Below are 21,744 nucleotides of genomic sequence, written 5' to 3'. Positions count from 1 at the left end.
GGGTAAAAGGCAGGCCTTAAACCAGGAGAAAGTGAATTGCAACAAACATCTTACAACGGACTTTTATGCAGAATATGTGAAAACTCCAAATAAATTAAAATTAGGTAGATGACCCCATGAGAAAATATTTTTAAAAAGAAATTGGAAGTGTGGTTTGGTAGAATCCCTTTGAAAAATCGAGAAATATATACACACTCCATTTGAACCAGCAGCCCCAACCTTAGGTGGAGTCATATAGTGAACAAAAATATACATGTTCAACTAAGGACATGAACAAAAATGTCCACGGCAGCACTGTTCAGAATTTCTGGAAAACCAGGGGAGAAAAAGCCCAAATACCTGTCAATAATAGATTCTGTTGTGTTCTACAGTGATAGGACACTAAAAAAAACCCTGGGAACAAGCCATCCTGAGCCACACGCAGCACGCATAACTCTCACGAATGCAGGAGTAAAGCACGTGAGGGAAGGACCATGCGGGGCGTGACCGTTTCTGTCAAGCTAAATCACAAGCAGAATGAATCTGTGTGGTTGACACTGGAGAAAGAACGCTTGGCAGGGTTAGTGGGTTAGTAACCAGAAGAAAGCTCCCAGGAGCTCGGGCCATGCCAGTGCTATCTTCTGCACAGATGCGTCCTGCTAGGTTTACTCTGCAAATTCATTGACTTTTTTTTTTTTCTACAGCTAGAGGGCAGGTGGGTTTTAAACTGAGCAACTGTGGAGTCAAGACTTTGAGGCAAAGGCAATGGCATGAATACAGTTAGTTCCTGCCTGCCATTCTTGTGGTGGACATGATGTGTGGACACACATGGGAGGCAGTGGATGTATGTACCGGGTGTACGTCAGATTGATGTGATATGTTGACCAGGGTGACAACACAGGCAAGCTGATATTTGCTAGACTTTTATTTATTAATCAATAGTTCCAGGAAATAGATAGCCATAAAAATTTTCTGTGTTAATTATTATAATTCATTTATCAGAGCCCAGGCATATTTTAAAAGGAATGATGTTGCATAAAGAGCAGTAGGTTTGCCAAGCAGAGACTCTGTATATTAATTTATGGACAACATTTGTCCCTTAATTTTCTTTCTCTTAGCAAATCTTGGTCTTGTGGTCTGTTGTTCCAGTCGCTTAATCTCCAGAGACAGTTTATACACGTTCAGGGCCATTGTCACATCCTCCGGTGTGGCGAGACACTGCAGGAGTTTTCTGCCAATCATCACGTGCTCACATTCTTCAGCCATTGCCTAAAAGTGATGGAAACAAACGAGAGGAGGTGTGTTAGGAGAGAGATTTTTGGGAAGAGTGAACCTGAGCACTGATGGCAGAAAAGAAGATGGGGAAAACATTTGCAGATCTTTCATTGGGCAGCAAGCACACAACTGGAGCAGGAAAGTTGATCAGCTGGGAAGGAGCCCCAGAGCATCACCACAAACCCAGTTGAGGAACAGGCCAGCTGACCAAGGAAAGAAAGCGAGTGTGCTGTGTTCATGGTAGAAAATGCAGAGCCAGGGTTCAGAACATCTGCGTCTACGAAGCCCTCTCTGGCTTAACTTTGCCTCTCCTGACTCACCATAGTACTGATTTTCAAACTTACATATCCCAACAAAGCCAGATGTTATCACTGCTGGCTGGGATAGACCTTTGGAGAAGGGCATCAGTTTTAGAGCTGGACAGCACAGGACTTGATGGGCTTGTAACACTTACCCACGCACACTTGGGCAACTCTGGGTACCATGTTCTGTTCTCTAAGCAAATGATGTTTGGAGGACCAACAATTGCAAAGCCAAAGTCACACTGGATGGTGATGTTTTCAAATTCAGCATACTGTTCCTTATCCACAGACAGTATTCCATTCGGAATGTCTGGTTTCATACACATAACTGGAATGGAAACAATTTTAAGCATGCTAGATTTAGTCTTAGAAAAAGACATCATAAAGCATTGCAACAGAAAAGGTCAAATGGGTTAAGTACCCCAGTGCCCCAGGGACACAGCTAGTAAGTATATAGGGCAGGACTAGGTTCAGGTCTGTCCTCATTCAAAGTCTTTGTGTTTCCTTAACACTATATCTATATTCTGTTCTTTGTAGCAACTGTTTAGCAGTTGTCTCCTCTGTATAAAATGCTTCTCTGATTGCAGTCTCGAGTGGGACGTACTTAGATTTATAATGATGGCGTTCTTGAGAGACTGCCCTTTTTTTTTTCTGCCTCGGGACATTCTCTGACCTGAAGGGACACAGATGCTGCCCTTCAGGGAAATCCTAAACCTGTGGGGAATACAGACCAGTGAGTAAATGTCCCAATGCCCATCCCTCAGAGAGGTAATTTTGACACATTCTTACACTTCTCAGAAGTCCCGAACTGGTCCCAGGCTACTTGTAATAGTCATTTTTTTCCTCCTCCTCTCTCTCTCTGCCTGTTCTTGGCTTCCACTTTTAGGATGACTTCCAACCAAACTACTGGCTCCTAAGTCATTTTCCAAAACTTTAAAGAGTAACTCAAACTGTGGTATTGCGTGGATGTGAAAAGTTCTGCCGAATGATGACATTCTCAGTGTCTAACTCAGATTAGAGACAGATCTTTATTGCCTTGGGTATTGATTTCTCTTCCCTTTTGGCATTTTGAGAGAGGGGTATAGCTTGGCTGGTCTGAGTCTGAGCAGTAAAGAGCTGGCTGGTTCCCATCCCCAAAGGCTCCCCTTTCTAATACAGCTACGTCTTCCACCTGGGAGCTTCCACTGCTACAGAATTATGCCAGTCACGCTCATTCCGTCGACTCATTTAGTAGTGCCCCTCTCTACTAAACACCGGTCACCATGTTTGTAAACAGCATATTAGGAAAAATGACAAGGGGAGACTGTGGGATTTTATCAACTCTACTGTTTGTTCTTATAAGAAAAGTCCTTCTCTAAGACTTCGCTCCCAGTGTGCCTGGTTCTCCAGCTGCCTTGCATATAGTTGTGATCCTCTTTGCATGATATTTCTCAAAAGAAAAACCTCAAACTCACCTGGTCTTAATTTGTGTGATAAGACTAACGATATCGTGTGATGAAATGAACAAAATGCTATTATGAGTCTAAATTATGCCATGTGGGAAATCTGGTACATAATAATGACCAATACTCTGACTATTCTCACCAGGTTCACACGTCGGCATTTTAGGCTTCCATGTGCCATCTGCCTGGCAGGAACTCCTTCCATCAGTAGAAAGAGGATAGTAGCCTTTATCACACGTAAATGATACATAGTCGCCATAGGCATAGACACATATCCCAGTAATATCTCTCCTGTCACTTATGACGATGATGTTCTCCATATCTGGTGTTGGGCAACAAACTCCTGACAGGCAAAAAACATGATTATGTTTAACAAAAATCACTAAGTGGATACACTTATAGTTGAAGCTTTGACTGCATCTTAGAGAAGGCTTTCACAACAAGACTAACACAAGGATAGAATAGAATGAGGACTGGCAGGGATACGGAGAGTAGCTCAACGGGTATGATATTTCAGTTGGGCAGAGCCCAAAAACTCTTGCCTCCAGGGAAATGCCCATGGATAGATCTATCATAGTGCCAGGAAGGTAGATCCTCAGGCTGTGCTCAGCCATCATGCAAGGAATCACAGCTCTGTTGGGATGGATTTATATTCTGTCCCACATCATGTCCAACCATAAGACTGGGTCCTTGACCCTGCCTCTGTGTTGTTATGGCATTAGCAGACAGTGTGCTCCAGTAGTGAACCAGTAGTGTGGTGGCCATAGTGGACACAGTACTCTCCACCACATGCCTCCTTTAACTCCTGGCAGCCCAAGATGGAGAGAGTCATCATCTGCTCGAGAGAACAGGGAAGTAAGCAAGTTTTGGGCCTGTGGCCAGACTTTCCAAATATACAGACTCACACTATGCAGAATACTGAAATGCTTGACCTTTGGCTGATAACTGTGGACAGGCATCTGGATCCAAGTTGGGCTAAGACAAAGGCTCTTGGACCCAGCAGGGTTCGGCTATTCTATTTAGACATTGTCCTAATTCATCTAGTACAACAATGATAGATTTGGGACAATTGGGGTCTTGAAGAGTCCTTTAGTGCCATAACTTGAAAGATATCAACTGTGGATTCATGATGAATCTGAACTTAGAATGCCAACTAATTCTGAAATTGGAGCAGTAACCACAGTCACGAAAAATGTAACTGGAAGTATATGCACATGAAAAACATTACGAGGACTGGAATAACAACCTAACCTACAGTTTAAAGATGTGCAATTTTAAAATACATAGGGATGTGCCTGGCACAATAGCCTAATGGCTAAAATCCTCGTCTTGAACGAGCCAGGATCCCATATGGGTGCTGGTTCGTATCCTGGCTGCTCTACTTCCCAACCAGTTCCCTGCTGGTGATCTGGGAAAGCAGTAGAGGATGGCCCGAAGCCTTGGGACCCTGCATCCCAATGGGAGACCTGGAAGAAGCTCCTGGCTCCTGGCTTCAGATTGGTTCAGCAGATGGAAGATCTTTCTGCATTTTCTTCTTTCTGTAAATCTGAGTTTTCAGTAAAAAAAAAAAATAAATCTTTAAAAAGGACACAGAGATAGAAGAAAATAGGGGAAAGTTTATGGAAACTATAGGACAGTGCAGAAAAAAAAATTGTGGGTCATTAAAGTCAAGATGGACTTGAAACTGCCAGGATTACTGCAAATTATGTTGAACTCAGCTTTTAAAATATAAAATATAACAATGTTCTTGTTCACTTACTCTCACACCCTTTGGAAGTTGACCATGAAAAGTTTTCCTGACACTTCACAGTCAGAGAGTCCGTTGGAGCAGGTCTATAGCCAGGGTTGCACTTATATTTCAACTCAGTTCCAACTTCAAATGCTTCCTCAGCTCTTGGATTTAAGCCAGCTTTCTCCCAGGAAGCAAAAGGAACTTCTGGTAAATCAAGACAACTATCTGCTCATGAAGAAAGCAAAGGGCAAAGGACACTGTTATTGGGGTGAAGAGAGTGTCCCAAGAGCCTTGTTAACAATAAAAGGTTGTCATATATCCATTCCACAAAACCTCAGATGGTGAAGGCTCAACAGCTCTTCTAGGAATATATTTGGAAGCATCCCAGCATCACAGCCAATTGAAATTGATGCCAAGAATAAAATACTGTAGTACTACAGAGGTCACACCACTCTGCAGAAAGGAGACAGTTTTGAGGTGGTGGTTGAACTGTGTAGGTGCTCAGTTCTCCTTGCAGTCCATTGCACTTCTGAGTGGACAGTCTCGTGGAGAAGACTTAGCATTGCTAAGATAAGGCCAGCTGCGAATGATTTATTTCCTACAGGAGGCTAAAATAAGAAACATCTCCTTGACATAACATTATCATCTGAAAGTTTGTGATGTGATCTCAGATCCAATACCATTGATCTGTTGCAGTTTAAGCCTTAGACTTTGTTGCTTTCTCTGTTTGAACTTAGGCTGAAGGTCCATATGGACGAAATATATATATTTATATATTATAAATATTATATATATTTATATTATATATTAAATATATATAAATATATATTTATATTTATTATATATATTTATATTATATATATTTAAATATATATATATATATATATAGCATGGATGCCAAGCCGCACATCTATTGAATTTCATGACTACACAATTTGGGATGATATTTATATTCTGGCTGTGCTGGCAGAAGGGGGTACACTAACCACAACATAGCAGTGGCTTCCACTTTGATTAAGCATGTGAATTTGTGTGAGCAACATAATAGTATCACGAAGATGGGAAAGAAGCCAGTAACTAACTACCTCTTAGGGTTGTTGCAAGTATCAAGTGGACTAACTGATGTAAAGCACTCAGAATAGCAGTTAATACATCGAAACCATTCAGGAAATGCTAGTGATAAGTACCATTAATGCTAAAAATGATCCGCAAGTATTTGCAATATCAGTATCTCAAGGGCAGTGTTAATGCACGGAGCACCTTAATGCAATGAGTAAGAAGTGTCAGAAAGAAAGATTACTTCCATCTTTCAAAAATTCTCAATTTGATTTTGTTAGGATTAGAAACTATTCTCTACTATAAAATTTGTTTCATAAGCAGATGATAATGACTACAAAGTCACCGACTTCACTGTCACATAATAAATATAAAATCCAATAACACTAAGTGATTCCTACAAAGAAAATCTTCCTTTTCAGCAAGAAAATGATAGAACTATGTGATTGTTGGTATTAAAGTGGGATTACTCCTATCAGCACGTCACACACTCACACTTCTAGATGATCTCAGCTGCCAGATACTCACTGAGTTCACAGGTAGGAATGGAAGGGTACCACTCATTAGTTTCTTCACAATGGATTTTACTGCTGCCTCTGATTATGTAACCTTTCTTGCATTTAATGACAATGGTGTCCTTAAAATTATTCAGGGATGCAGGCTCAAACTCTAAAACTGCATTTATAATCTGTGGCTGGTCACACGCAATTTCTGTAAAGAAATATTTTTAGAAAGATACTATGTGACAAACAAGAAATCACAATAAAGACGTAAATGGAATTATTAATTGTGGCTCCCAGGAGACCTGAATCAAGTAGATACAAGAGAAATAATTTGATCCATATATTTGTGTTTGTGTATTTTCATTCTTCAAGAATTTTAGTAAAAGGAGGACCCACATCAGTCATTTAGATGAAAGTCTCCAAACTTTTCATCAATATAATCTTATATCCTCTAAACCTCAAAACCTAGCTCTCAAATCCTCATTTTATCACAGCTTTATTTGATGGTGGGTCAGTGATTTGTCATGGTTGAATATATTTGGTGTCCTCCGAAGATTCTGTGTTGAAAATTTGATTTCCCCAAAGTTTCTTCTCAATGATTACTAAATTAATTGTAATAGCTAAGGAGTTAGTGCAGAGTCTTAATCCAATTATTCTGTCTAAAAGATGGAGCTGGCAGGGTGTCTTGAGGCCACTGGACATATGTCCTTAGGTGATTTATCTCAAGCTGAGACTAGATTGTCTCTTTTCTTCCTAGCTCATAGGGTCCTTCTCCTGTAATCATTCCACCATTCAGTGCTTCATCAGATGCTGAACTGATGAGACCACCGTACCTTAGACTATGATCCTCCAAAACCTCGGGCGGAAACAAACCTTCTCTGAGTCGCTTCTGCCATGTATTTCTTGTAGTGATGAAGGTGACTGGGAATGGGAATGAAGAGATAACTACAGCATCCACAGTCCCACAGAGAATAGAGCCTCCTGTCTCACATGCCGCAGTCCGAGCGTCAAGGCCTGTCAGCCCTACCACCTGACTTCCTCTCCTTTCTCTCCAGGCCCATTTGCCTTCACTTTGGTGGATGGTTGTATCAGGTACTCATCAGCTATGATTTACCCCACTTCAAATTGTCCCTTTAGGGTTCCTCTTTCTCCTTCATTTTGAACTTCTCCAGAGTGACACGTGAGGTCCTTCATTAGCTAATCCCTGTTAACCCTTCAGCTTAGCTCTTATCTTTTCCACCTCTCAAAGTCCTGTCTCCAGGCTTTTGAATTCTTGGCAATTATGGTCTCTCAAGCACTCATGTTGGCAATGAGTCAAACCAGCACAGGAGCCTGTGCTATTGAAGCACTTCAAATCTGGGAAGGAAAGATGCCTAAGACCAGAAAGCTGAGTCACTACAAATATTAACATAATCTCTTCTAGCTTCTCTGGAGGGGTCAGGGGAAAGAACGCCCCCCTTGCTTTTGTTTTATGATTTACCTGCTGCGGTTAGCATCAGTCTGTTTAAACATATCAAGTTGAGCTTACTAGTGTATACCCTCAGTTCCAATTCTTCCAGAATAAACAAAAGAAGATGATTACCCAGAGTTCCTCGGCATGAGGCAGAAACAAGGGGCTACTTCTGTCCAAAAGGCTGTAATGACGAGGTCAAAAAATATAAGGGACATAATTGAGCCACCCTGCTCTCTCCCATGCTGAGATCATTGTGGAGCTGTTGACAGGAAGTGTCAGAAGATCAAAGCAATCTAGATTATCAAATACATGATGGTTGCCACAGGAAGATTGCCCATCTAGCAGTGTTCCAAGGAGGAGCTTGAAAGAGCTTTTCCTATAAAAAGCCTTCACGATTTGGATGTGAATTATTTCCACAGTATTCACTGGTATTGTACACAGTGTACAATACAAGTGAACATATTTATTATTGCAATGATTCATTCAGTCTGCCTCTTTTTCTTTTAAACATAAGAGAACAAACCAGGTTCATGACTGGAATACTTACTTTTGCAAGTAGGAGGGTTTGGGCTCCAAAAACCTGTTGTGTTGCTGTTCTCCACTGTACACGAAATGGAAGCCTGGCCTATGAGTGAGTAGTGGGGGTCACAGCTGTAAGTGACAGAAAAGCCGAACGTGTAGATGATCTCATTTCCGTTGTGTCTCCCATTGCTGATTGCAGGCGGCAACTCACACTTGATAACTGAGGTTGAGTGAATGAAGAGAAAGAATCAGGAAAGGCAAGGTTACAAATTGGAAATTCATGCTAAGAAACAAACATATTAGGCAAGGTTATTACCTAATATGGTTTAAGTTTGTAGTTATGTAAGAAAAAAATTTGTACTTACTTATACATTCTGGGCGGTGATTACTCCAGCCAACTCCTTTACCACTGACTTCACAACGACTAGTTGTTGAGCCAGTTAAGGTATATCTGAATAACAGAAATCAGGTTCATCTTATTATACACATAAATAGCTGGTAAGATTTTGGATAAAGGTCCCTTATTCATATTGTAAGACAAGAAAGTAATACCCTCGTCCTAATTATTATTTGGATCAATTTGTAGTTAAATATTGTCCCTTCAAACACAAACCTTATTTTTCAAAGTTCTCATTTAAACCGCATTATGAATCCTTTTCTTGGTATGAGACAGTATTGTGATCATAGCTAAAATGAATATTGTTTTCTGTTTTCATATTCTCCTTAGCATAACAAATAATAGTGCTGGTTTCATAGTTCCAGAGACTAAGTGCAGGAAAATGGCTGGAATTGTCAGACCTCAGAAAAGGAAGAAGTTTGCAACCAATAGTCCTGACCACCCACTGTCAACAGTCAAGCCCTGGTTCAAAGGCTGCATCATCCAACTCAAGTTGACCTTAGGGATTTGTCTGTCACTCTGTCATTCTCCATACCTCTCCCACCCCTCAAGTGATGTCCACTTTTTCTACCCCTCCCCCCAAGATTTTTGGCCTCTTGAATACACCTAATTTCCTCATGCCAACTCTTCTCTCTGGTGAATTGGCCTTCCAGTGTCAAGCAGCCTATTTTTTGCTAGCTTCACTACTGATCCATAACAAATAAAGATGGCACTGAAGTCTCAAGACTCACCTTGAACCCTCTATTGCTTTTCTTACCAGAACAAATCAAGCACCTAACGAAAGGCAGATAATTCACTTACATTTGTTTCCACAAATAATCAAGAGCCATTACTGATACCAATGGCTTTGGCCTCTACCCTTCCTCTGGCTTCCAAAATCCTACTTACTCTCATGAACCAGTAACTTTTTGATTATTGTCCCATTGTTTTGTGATGATAAGTTCTGTTCTTGCTTCCAGCAATTTGTGCATTAAAAAGACTAGCGTGCACTGACTATCAGTGAAAAGTCTTTCTCTCTCTCTCTGTCACACACACACACACACACACACACACAAATTACCTTTCAAATAAATCAATACATCCCAAAGAAAAAATGTTCTCACTTTTATCCATATAGTAAGCTCTGATATGATAACTGAGAAAGTAAGCAAAAGTCACTTTGTGCCAAAAGACAGAGATCAGTGGGATAAATCGGGGCGGGGTGGAAGCTAGAACTCCTGATTTTCATTACTGAAAGAAGAATGATATATTAATTACTCAGAGAAATTAATTCAAAGAGAAAAGGTTGCCTTTAGTTTGCCTTGTACTTACCCTCTGAAACATCTGAATTCTATCTCTGAACCCAAATAAAGATCTTTAACTTCCACTTTCCCATTGGGTAACTCTCCTGGGTGTTTGCATTGTTTTCCTAGGAGGAAAATTAAAAATGATGATTAGTGATAACAATGACAAGATTTGATACTGGAACATACAGTTTAGTTAATTAACTGCTGGTTCCAGATAGACCCAGAGATATTTTTTCAATGCTATTTCTAATCTTGACTCATTTATTTTAAAAGAGACCATATGGAAACATGTATCTCAATTTTTCTGACACATTGTGAGAAGAGAGAAAAAAGTGCTCAGGTGTATTTATTCAATTAGATTGCTGTTATAATAAATAATGTGATATGTTGAGTACTTGTCCATTTATATCTAGATATAGCTAATATGTATTATATATTACACACTATATACTGTAGAGATAGATAGATAGATAGATAGATAGATAGATAGATAGATAGATAGATATTCACACTTTCAAAGATGTATGTCCTTAGGGGCAAACACAATAATTAAGCCACTTGGGATGCCAGCATCTCATAGTGGAATGTTTGAATTTGGTTTCTGGCTCCAGTTCAGGCTCTACTTCAATCCAGCACCTTAGGAGAAAGCAGGTAGTACCCAAGTACTTGAGTTCCTGCCACGCACATGGAGATCAGATTGAGTTTCAGGCTCCTGGCTTGGGAGGTTTGGGGATTGAATCAGTCAATGAAAGCTCTCTTTCTCTCTCTCTCTCTCCTTTTGCCTTTAATAAATAAGAATACATTAATAAAGTTTAAAAATGCATACCCCTTGGTCTCAGGCGGACAGAAAAAAAGTAAGACAAAATGAATTCCATGTCCTCACTGTTAGAAAAATATCTTTCAGGATATCCTAAATTGTGTAAGTGATTTAATTTTGAAGACTCCTTTGAATAAGTATTTTAATATGAGTTCAGGATTTTACAAAGTATCTGGGAGAAATTTCTAGGAAAAAGTACAGGCAAGAAGAATAAAAGTTGATACTCACTGGTACAAAAGATACTGTAGTTCCAGTCACCGCTAGCTGTGCAAATAATCCAGGTTGAATTGATTTTCTTGTAGCCAGGAAGACAGTTGTATTTCAGAGTAGTTCCAGTTTTGAAGGTTGTATCATAGAGCAGATTTGTTGGAGAAGCAAATGGTAAAATGGGTGGAGGCTCACAGTCGCCTGGACATGAAACGATAAGGATGTCAGAAGTTCTATCTGGGAACATTGTATCTCAATATTTGGATAGCAAGATGTTTAAGACAGGAACCACATTTTTGTACTCTTGTTATCCAACTGTGAATGACACAGTGAGTGATCCCTAACAAATTTTCTGTTAAGAATACTAAGAATAATAATTAAGGCAAAAATGAATTTATCCCTCCTTTCCTTTGTATGCAAAAATGTATGAGAAAATTGCTAGGCTGATGAGATTGCTCACAACTACCGCCACAAAAGGCTGGCATCTGTGCCTTGCTGCATAACCCTGTCTCTTGTCCTGGCAGACACAAGTTTTGGCTAATAATTACACCACCTCGGATCAGCTGAATTCAGAGATGAGAAGGCTAATTTCATCTATATTCTTTTATGATTACTTGACTTTATAACTCTTCTTTGAAAACAAAAATGTTTTTTTCAGATTCATCACATTGAAACCTTTGAAGAAAATGAAGTCTTACTTTTATTTTCCTGACAAAAAAATACACGAAGTACTAAGACACTGCAACAGAATTATAGATATCCTCTCTATATTCTGAATAATCACACAGAAGGATTGCTTCTTATGACTAAGTTGATAGATTAGGACTTATAAAAGTTTGTGAAAATTGAATTAAAAGATACAATTTTAGGGCAAAAAATTAAAATTTAGGCATGAGATTGTCATAAAAATGCATTTTTTTTCATCCCTTGACATGATTGCTCTGAGGTGAGATAGACGAGAGGGAGTATTGAAGATTATCTATAAAACAGTGTGTTGAAATTTGCAATAATTTTCCCTATATTCCAAGTGTTCAAAGACACCACTCAGTAAAGATGAGGATCCGTTGGACAGATCTTAAACCAGCATGTGTGATAAGCACGATTCTTCAGTGGCGCTCTTGGCTGCCCCTCTCTCCTCCTTTACTCACCAACAACAGGAGCCAACAGAACAGCAACCAAAGCCATTTGGAGCAGAGTTGGATCCAAGACTTTGCACAGCTTGGAGAAAGGCCACTCTGCCTTGCCCCCTTTTCTAAGGAGGGTAGCTCTCCCAAGGCCTTCCGATGGAGCTCTTGGGGAGGGCATGTCTCGATGATGCCTCTTCAATATTCTTCTGCTGAGAGAACTCAATTTAAGAAACAGTCATAGAAATACTGTTTGTTCTAATGTACTAGGAAAAGCATCACATGGGAACCCTCTTCAAGGAGATCACAGTTAAGAATTAAAGAGAAACCAATGCGTACAGGTATTTGCAACCAAATACAGCTTCCATGATCTGCCTTGGGGCATGAGAGGAGTTAATTCAAGGTGGATAAATGCAAGCGAGTATTAGAGAAATGGCTTCCATTGTGCTGTTCCTGTGCTGTTCGGACCACAGGACCAAGCACACAGGACATTTTATACTGAAAATAAATGTTGAGTAAAGACACAACAGTGAGAAAACTAGGAGAATTTCTGGGAAGCAATTTGGCACTGCAACTTGTTTGTGTGCAGGGAGATGTTAGTAAAGATAGGGAGCCAGATCACGGCTGGTTTTGGTTGAATATTCAATGACAATTTCAGGAGTCTGGAATTAAAGAGAGCCACTTTGTTTTGCAGGTCAAGATTACCGTGCTTTCAAAAGATCTCTATGGGGGCCAGTGCTGCGGCCTATCAGGTTAAGCTTAACCTGTGACATTAGCATTCTATATAGGTGCTAGTTCAAGTCCCAGCTGCTCCACTTTCCATCCAATTCCCTCCTTGTGGTCTAGGAAGGCAGTGGAGAATGGCCCATGTCCTCAGGCCACTGCACCCACGTGGGAGACCTCAAGAAGCCCTTGGCTTCCATCTGACCCAGCTCTAGCTGCCATTCGGAGAGTGAACCAGTGGGTGGAAGATCTCTCTGTCTGCAACTCTGCCTTTCCAAAAAAATAAACCTTTTAAAAGTCAGTATGGCAGATGTACACAAGATACACTGAAGGAAGCAGAGAAGAGAGACAGGGAGATTCAATACTGCAGCCTCACATGGCTGCTGGTGCTGCTGCTGCCGCCCCTGGAGACCCTGTTGTCGACAAGTGCTGCCATGAGGCCTGAGGACATGCCAGGGCTCATGGCTTGTGCCCTAGGCAGTGCTGCTTTCCACCAAAAACCCCATAAAGCCCACTAGGGCCTTGGGACATGACCCTGTAGTCCATACCTACAATGTACTCACTACTCCTAGAGTTTCCATGGCGATTGGAGATCAGTGCCCACCCCCAAGAACCTGAGGTCATAAACCCTCTGGTGACCCATGAACGCTGTAAAGTATTATTACTACCTCCACCTTGTGGGCCACTAAAGCACTCATAGACATCATTGATATTGTTTAAAGCTACAAAAACAGGTTAGAGAGGCTAATGTTCTGTGCCTGCCAATAAACTAAGTGTATAGCCTTCATTCTAGAATTTTCTACTAGAAAAATGGAATACACAGGGAGTTAGGAAATACATGAGCTGGGAGGTTTTCCACAGCTGCTGTTGGCCAACCCAGTCCACTCACTTTCCCATGAGACCCCCAAGTGGCCTCCTGGACCAAGAAGGAGGGCACACCATGAGCATGTGTAAGCTCCACTCCATAGCCTCAGCTGTACTAACCCCTGACCAAATTCCAGGCTTTTGCATATTCAGTTACGTTACCAACACTAAGCGTGCAGGGAGTCCCCGTAAAAGGGACTGCTAGATGGGGAAACATTTTTGTTTCCTCCTATGCTTTCTCCACACAGCCACTTTGACTAGAAGCCTTTTCTTTGTAAGGTTACCTGAATTCCTTTACTGAAAATAATCCCTGCTTTCTGCTAGCTTAAGCTTCTGTTTTGAATTCATACACAGAAGCAAAACATCCCCATAACAAGACCATCTCCCAACCCAAATGATAAAGATTGATTTCTGTTTTCTGATTTTGAGAAGTTGATGGCCTCTGTGTTACACTTAGATTAAAAGATCCAGTGTGTGAGTTCTCTGTTAATGTTTTCTGGTTTTTATAACTTTATCCTTTCATTCTTTTACCACCAGTTTAAGAATCAATCATAAAGAGGAGTCACTGAACAAAACGACAACCAAAACAGTACGTTGTCATGCTCACATAAAGAGAAGAAAATTACAAAAAAAAAAAAAAGGGACTGTGTTGTCAATTACCAAAAGCAAAGGAGGCGAAAGAGGGGAGGGCTAAACTTGTTACTGTTCTGGGCAGAGGAGGACTGTGTCCTCTTAGGATCCAATCTGGTAAACTCTACTCTCAAAAGTCAAATGGCAGGTCAGTGATGTCTCCAAAGTCAAACTGAACAATTTTGTTCAATATAGACTCTGAAAGGTAGGTGTCTGGGTGCTGTTCTCCAACGTACCACTCCACTGGGAAAACCCTGCTGGGAAACCTGGCTTAGTTCTGTTTCAACTTTCGGGTTTGACAGGTAGGCAGAAAAATCACCATCACACATATTTCAGAAACAAATAGCACCTTACAGTTCTTATCTGCTTTACAACTTATTTCACTGGTAATTACTATTTCTCCATTGATAGATAAACCCTTCCCTGAGATACTCACAATATACTCTGGAGATACTCTGAGACTCTCGAAGGGAAGTTGGCCGATCACGTAAGAGAAGACTCCTCAGTGCTGCCTGAGGTTACTCCTCTCAGAATGAAGTATCTGACTTCTGATGAGCACAGACCCTTCTAGAATGGAATTTACCATATGTAATAGTCTTTCCTTTCACACAAACATTCTACTACTGTGACCAGTGCTGGGCTGCTGGGTTGCAGGGGTGGGGAGCATGAATGGTGCTGAGTAAAGTGCAGTGAACAGTCCATCTCTCCCATCTCCTTAGCCAGGCCTCAAACTCAATGAGGTGTCACACTGTTTACTTTCTCTTTTGCCTATCTTAACCAGTGAGAGACAACCAGAAGATTGGCTGTACTGACCTATTCAAAAAAGTTACAATCTTGGGCCCGGCAGCGTGGCCTAGTGGCTAAAGTCCTCACCTTGAACACGCCAGGATCCCATATGGGTGCCAGTTCTAATCCCGGCAGCTCCACTTCCCATCCAGCTCCCTGCTTGTGGCCTGGGAAAGCAGTCGAGAACGGCCCAAAGCTTTGGGACCCTGCACTGTTATGGGAGACCTGGAAGAAATTCCTGGCTCCTGGCTTCGGATCGGCATAGCATCGGCCGTTGCGGTCACTTGGGGAGTGAACCATCAGACAGAAGATTTTCCTCTCTGTCTCTCCTCTCTGTATATCTGACTTTCCAATAAATAAATAAATCTTTAAAAAAAAAAAGTTACAATCTTGTGTTAACTCCAAACTCGTACATTGTGTTTTCACAGGTTCACCCAATTACTGGTTGTGTGTTACAACGGTGGTTGTACTGGACCTGAACAGATGATTTTCTTGCTCTGATTCCCTACAACAACTCCTTACATAACACCTACATTGTTGTAGATATTATAAAAAACCCAGACATAATTTAAAGTATGTGTGAAGAAGTGCCTAGATTATATGCTAACATTGCACTATTTGAGGGAATTTGAGCTTGCTTGAGTTTTAATATTCAAGACCAAAGCTCCTTAGGAATCTCTCAGGGACAACTGTAATTCTTTTTTTTTTTAAGATTTTTTTAAATTGCAAAGTCAGTTATACAGAGAGGAGGAGAGAAATAGAGGAAGATCTTTCTTCCGATGGTTCACTCCCCAAGTTACCACAACAGCCGGTGCTGCACCGATCCAAAGCCAGGAGCCAGGAGCTTGCTCCTGGTCTCCTACGTGGGTGCAGGGTCCCAAGGCTTTGGGCCATCCTTGACTGCTTTCCCAGGCCACAAGCAGGGAGCTGGATGGGAAGCAGGGCCGCCGGGATTAGAACTGGCACCCATATGGGATCCAGGTGCGTTCAAGGCGAGGAGGACTTTAGCCACTAGGGCCCACAACTATAATTCTTGTACAAAAATGCAGAGATAGAGGCTAAGAAAACGCGGAGTACGAGTCCTCTCTGTTCGGGGGTTTCAATCGTTTTTGCTGAAAAGTGAAAGCATTCCAGTTTGACATTTTTAATCAAACAGATTAAGACAAAATTGCAAGAGCTAATACAATAAAGTTCAAACAATTCACAAATAACACCCACATTAAATCCACTCTTCCCAACAGTGATTCAGAAAGGACCACAACAAGGGAGTAAAACAAAAACAAACAAAAAAAGCTTTTGAATGTAGTCACCTATTGGTCACATTTGATGTTTCTGGACACTGGCTTTGTTTAGCAACCAACATGAAATGTAGAATTCCAACATCTGATTGCCATAAATGATAACCATTTCCAGACACAGATAAATAGTGAAAATGTAACTTTGAATATCTTTCTGAACAGGAAAAAATATCTAAAGAATGTAGGACATTTAGCAGATGCAACTATTGAATGCAAATTATAATTGGGTACTGGGAACATTACTTCCATTCATTTTTTATGACAGTATAAAATTTATAATTGCAGTTGTTGAGAGAGCATATTGGTTAAGTGCTATGAACATTAACTTTTCTGAGATGAGTAGTATATGATTCTCTCCATTTTATCTGAAGTTAAGGAACAGAGAGTTTATAATTGGCAATAGTGCCTTTTATTTTTATGATTTGTCTTATTTTTATTGGAAAGGCAGACTCAAAGAGAGGAGGAGAGACAGAAAGATTTTCCATTTGCTGGTTCACTCCCCAAGTGGCTGCAACAGCCTGAGCTGAGCCGATCCAAAGCCAGGAGACAGAAGTATCTTCCGGATCTCCCCTGTGGGTACAGGGTCCCAAGACTTTGGATTATGCTTTGTTGCTTTCCCAGGTCATAAGCAGGGAGCTGGTTGGTTAAGTGGAGCAGCTGGGACATGAATCAGTGCACATATGGGAACCTGATGCTTGCAGAGAGAGCCATCATGTGAGGCCACCCATCCCCTCCACCATAGCTTTTAATTGGCATAGCCAGAACCTAAATCTTGGTTTGGGGAATTTATCTATGAAAGTTGAATATGCACATTATTTGGCAAATATGTGCATTAAAAGATACATACAGGAATATTCATGATTGTGTAAGACTAGGAACTGAACTATCTAAATTCTATCCTTAATGAAATGTATAAACAAATGATGGATGGTATATTTCCAGAATGGAATAATATATACCAACAAAAATAAATGAATAAAATCTGCACATAGCACAACTAGATTTCATAACATAAGCAACAGAAATTGGACATGATATAAGGCATATCTCATGATCCCATTTAATAAAAAAATACACATCTATGCTAGGTTAGCGTAATTATGACTCCATGTTTATTTTGTGAAGCTACAGATAACAGAAAGAAAACAGTTACCATAGGTTGGAAAAATGATGTTACGATGGAAGAAAGGACAAGATGTAATATGAGGAAGCGTAAGCAAGTGGGTTCTGTAACAAGGAGGGCACACTGAGGTAGGTATAGGTTATCTCTGAAAAAAGTTAGAAATGTATTTTAGAGGAGGACAGAAACAGAGGAGCTGGCTAAGAGCAGAAAATACTATAGTATTTGAATATCTTTCTGTATCATATCTTTCGGTATCATATATTTTTTAAAGATTTTTTTTTATTGGAAAGGCAGATATACAGCGAGGAGGAGAGACAGAGAGGAAGATCTTCCATCCGATGGTTCACTCCCCAAACGGCCGCAACGGCCGGAGCTGAGCCAATCCAAAGCCAGAAATCAGGAGCTCGTCTGGATCTCTCACACGGGTGCAGGATCCCAAGGCTTTGGGCCATCCTCGACGGCTTTCCCAGGCCATAAGCAGGGAGCTGGATGGGAAGCGGGGCTGCCGGGATTAGAAGTGGTGCCCATATGGGATTCCGGTGCGTGCAAGGTGAGGACTTAAACCACTATGCTATCGTGCCAGGCCCATAATATGATATCATATTTTTATATGCTGCATAATAACATATCCAGCAATATTATTTTAATTTCCAAACAAATTTGAAAGATTTGGATTCAGAAATAAGATTTAGTTAAAACAGAACAATTGTACTCTAAAATCAAATTTGATGTTGGTATTAAAGCATATATTAAATATATGGTGATTAAAAGTCAGTATTATCATTAAATATTGTTTTCTCAAATATTAGGCATATAGAGATATGACTATCCTTTGTCAGGACGGGCTGCCATGGTCAGAATCTCAGGATCTCATAACTGAAAAGCAGGGCAGCTGCACAGTTGCTCATGAGATTTACATTTTCTTCTTACGAATAATCAGAAGTAGGAGTGAGACTCCCAGTGTGCACCATCTGATTCTCACGCTGTCCTCGCACCATCTCCTCCTCCAGCATGCCTACCTCCAAAGCTGTACACTCCTGGAGGTTTTGCTGCTAACTCATGATATCCTGTTTGAAAATTCTCCCCCAGCAAGCCTGTAACTGTGGACAAAGAGCATGCGTACATGTTTAGGGGATAATGCTTTTCTTAACCACAGGATGCAGTTAAGAACTTGCATTTTCTAACATATGGGTCACTCAATAATATCATGTCAATTAACTCCATAATGTGGTAAAATGGTGTTGATGTTATGTTGTGGCTTTTAATTGGTTGGGATGATATTCTGCCAGCTCTGCCTTCAGCAGAGATGGTTTCCCTGAGAAACTGTTGAATTTATCTGGACAATAAGATGCTGAACTCTATGCATGGTACATGCTTGCAATGAAAGAATCTTGACTGGATTTGAACCGTAATACAGCCACAAGGTGAAGGAATCCACCATGGGGGGAGGGTATGGGAAGGGGTTGGGGGAATCCCAGAGCCTATGAAACTGTGTCATAAAATGAAATGTAATTAATTTTTAAAAAATTTATAAAATAAATTAATAAATAAAATGTCCCCCCCCAAAGAATGGCATCAAGAATGGAAACAAAGGGGAAAATATCTAATTTGCGTATCAAATACTAATAAGTTAAAAATGACAAAAAGATATTAAACATAACGGTAACATCCATCATAACAATTAAGATTGAATATCTTAAATATAAAAGGTTTCACGGCCAATCATTAATAAATTAGAAACACCAAATAAAATCCAGGACCAAAGACGAAGAACATAAATCAGGAAATAATAAAGGAGAGCCCTGCAAGAAACATTGTATGGATGTCAGATTCCCTGGGAAGCTGTGATGGAGGTTCACTCCCAGGTGGCTCACTATAGAGCCTTGCAGGTGCATCACCTTGCAGGAGGAGTGAGGGGAGCAGAGAGGAGTAGAAAGGACCTGCCTCAGAGGCTTTAGCACTTCCCAGGATGCACTGCGGCTGGCAGGCTCCATCAGGGATGCCCAAGACTCTTCGGGCTTTGTGTTGCTACATCATCCCATACGCGGAATGGGGGGCTCACAGCACAGCCCGGGGTAAGTAGCTTCCCCAGAAGGCCTTGTGTCTTGGTTCTACTCTTTTATCAAAGCACCTAATAAAGCTTCAAGTCTGAATTATTGCTTTTTAAAAGATTTGTTGACTTTTATTGGAAAGGCAGAATAGAGAGGAAGTGAGACAGAGGAAGATCTTCCTTCCGATGGTTCACTCCCCAAGCAGCCACAACAGCTGAGCTGAGCCGATCCGAAGCCAGGAGCCAATCCAAAGCCAGGAGCCTCTCTCAGGTCTCCTACTCCAGTACAGGATTCCAAGGCTTTGGGCCGCCCTCCACTGCTTTCCCAGGCTACAAGCAGGGAGCTGGATGGGAAGCAGGGCCACCAAGGATTAGAACCGGTGCCCATATGGGATCCTGGTGTGTTGAAGGCAAGGACTTTAACCACTACGCTATCGCATCAGGTCCTGTCTGAATTATTTTTTAACTACCCAGAGAGTTCTCTTGTGCAGTGAATTGGGGGGCCTCCATACCATTTTTCTGTGTATTCCAGAGTTCATCCTTGTTTTAGAATAGAGTTTCCACAGCTGTGTGGGATTGTCAGTAGCTTGCTTGACTCTGCAAAAATTTCAATCTTACCTTTGAGTGGATCAACTTAGTTCTTATAAACGGTTGAGATTTGGCTTTATGAAGAACAACTTCATGATTGTCCACTATGTAACTGTCACCATCCACTATATTTATTTACTATTTCTTAGAGAATAATTGTAGGAAAACCTCTGAGGAAAATATAAAGATGAATTAAAAAGTTTTAGCTGTGGATTATCTGGACTCCTTTCTTGCCTCATTCAAATCAAAACCAAGCAGAAAGTTGAACAGATTCCTGTCTCGTAGAATCTTCTGCAGGAACTTTTCAAAGTTTTCTGAACCACACCATAACCCTAACAGTCTTTTTGCCTTCTGAGATATTTGGGGGGAAATAATGGAGAGAAGAGGGAAGACAGCCAAGTAGGGAGAGAGCAGTGGATGACAATGACACATCACATGTAGAACACGCCAGAAGAGACGACTCCTGCGACAGGCCATCTGTGCCCTGCTGTATGCCCTCAGCCTGCACTGGCAGTCTTGGTCAGTAGCCATGGGCACCACTGGCTTCTGAATTTCTCTGCCTGATGCTGAATCCATCTTTGGGAGCTGGCCCATAGTGTGGGTCCCTGATGCTGTGGAATGTGGGGATGGGAAGGCTGAGCAAACCCCCTAGAGGGGCAATTCAGAGGTGAAACCCACACACTCTCACATCATCAGTGTGATGTACCCCTGGAAGCACAAGAAGATTGCCCCCATAATCATCTCTCCTCTTCTCTCCTTGTCTTCCCATCTATTAGCTCACTGTGCTGTTGGGACCACTTTCCAAGGAAATCAGTTGCCTCAGTAGGAAGCCCAAAATAAACACCCAGTAAGGACAATGCTCATTAACCTGGAAGGAAGATTTTGCAGACCTTGGGTGCATTCCAGGACAGTGGGTGTCTCCAACTGTCCAAGTCCGTATAATATCTGAAGTTCAAATCATACTCCATAACCTCCTTGAAGTATGCTCGGGGCCATTAAACCAGGGCAGCCAATGTTCCCCACCAAGGAGCATTGTCAATGGGCTGGGAAGGGACAGTAGCAGGAGGAGCTGAATATAAGTGACTGACAGATATGTCAGGGAAAGCAGCGATGGTGACAGAAAGTTCCATAATGCCCAGGGACATGAAGGGATAGCTGTGGGGTTGCCCCTCATGTGTGGAACTGTGGTTTACACACTTTTAACTTAATACTCAGGAAAATGGTGACCAAGCCCCACTGAAGACTTAGGAAGGTGCAAGGGGTCCACTGTAAGGCTCCCTGCTGTTGGGTCATTCAGAGCTTCAAGGAGGAGGGGAGGCACAGATGTGAATATGTGCCTGAAGACCATGGTGGAACTGGGGCCTGAGTGACAGGGCCACATGTGTGAGAGGCCAGGAGTGTGTTGGTATTCTGCAGCATCCTGGGGACCAGTGTCCAGGTGTGGGACTAGGAGGACATGCAGTCCAGGAGCACACAGTGTGAACATAAATGCAGATCTGCACAGTGAGACTCAAGTGTTGACTCATGGAACAGATTTGCTTAGGACCTGCTGCTCCCAGAGGACTAAATGACCACAAGACAAAGTAA

The 21,744-nt window shown here is 41.4% G+C and overlaps 1 protein-coding gene across 1 annotated transcript; it reads right to left on the bottom strand.

Moving 5' to 3' along the window:
• Nucleotides 1-889: 889 nt before the first annotated feature.
• Nucleotides 890-15,177, bottom strand: LOC121160002 (zona pellucida sperm-binding protein 3 receptor-like). Its single transcript, XM_040985590.1, has 11 exons — nucleotides 14,749-15,177; nucleotides 12,120-12,304; nucleotides 10,993-11,172; nucleotides 9,973-10,069; nucleotides 8,630-8,715; nucleotides 8,290-8,484; nucleotides 6,315-6,497; nucleotides 4,758-4,955; nucleotides 3,141-3,341; nucleotides 1,709-1,884; nucleotides 890-1,248 (listed from the first exon to the last, which is right to left on the bottom strand). Exons 2-11 carry the CDS (start codon nucleotides 12,274-12,276, stop codon nucleotides 1,054-1,056), a joined length of 1,668 nt encoding a protein of 555 aa, XP_040841524.1. The 5' UTR covers nucleotides 12,277-12,304; nucleotides 14,749-15,177; the 3' UTR covers nucleotides 890-1,053.
• Nucleotides 15,178-21,744: the final 6,567 nt, after the last annotated feature.

Source organism: Ochotona curzoniae, unplaced genomic scaffold (genome assembly GCF_017591425.1).
Source record: "Ochotona curzoniae isolate NIBS_2020 unplaced genomic scaffold, NIBS_Ocur_1.0 contig_430, whole genome shotgun sequence".
Classification (NCBI taxonomy): domain Eukaryota; kingdom Metazoa; phylum Chordata; class Mammalia; order Lagomorpha; family Ochotonidae; genus Ochotona; species Ochotona curzoniae.
Note: the sequence above shows the minus strand (reverse complement) of the source record. Positions and strands in the feature narration are given on the sequence as shown.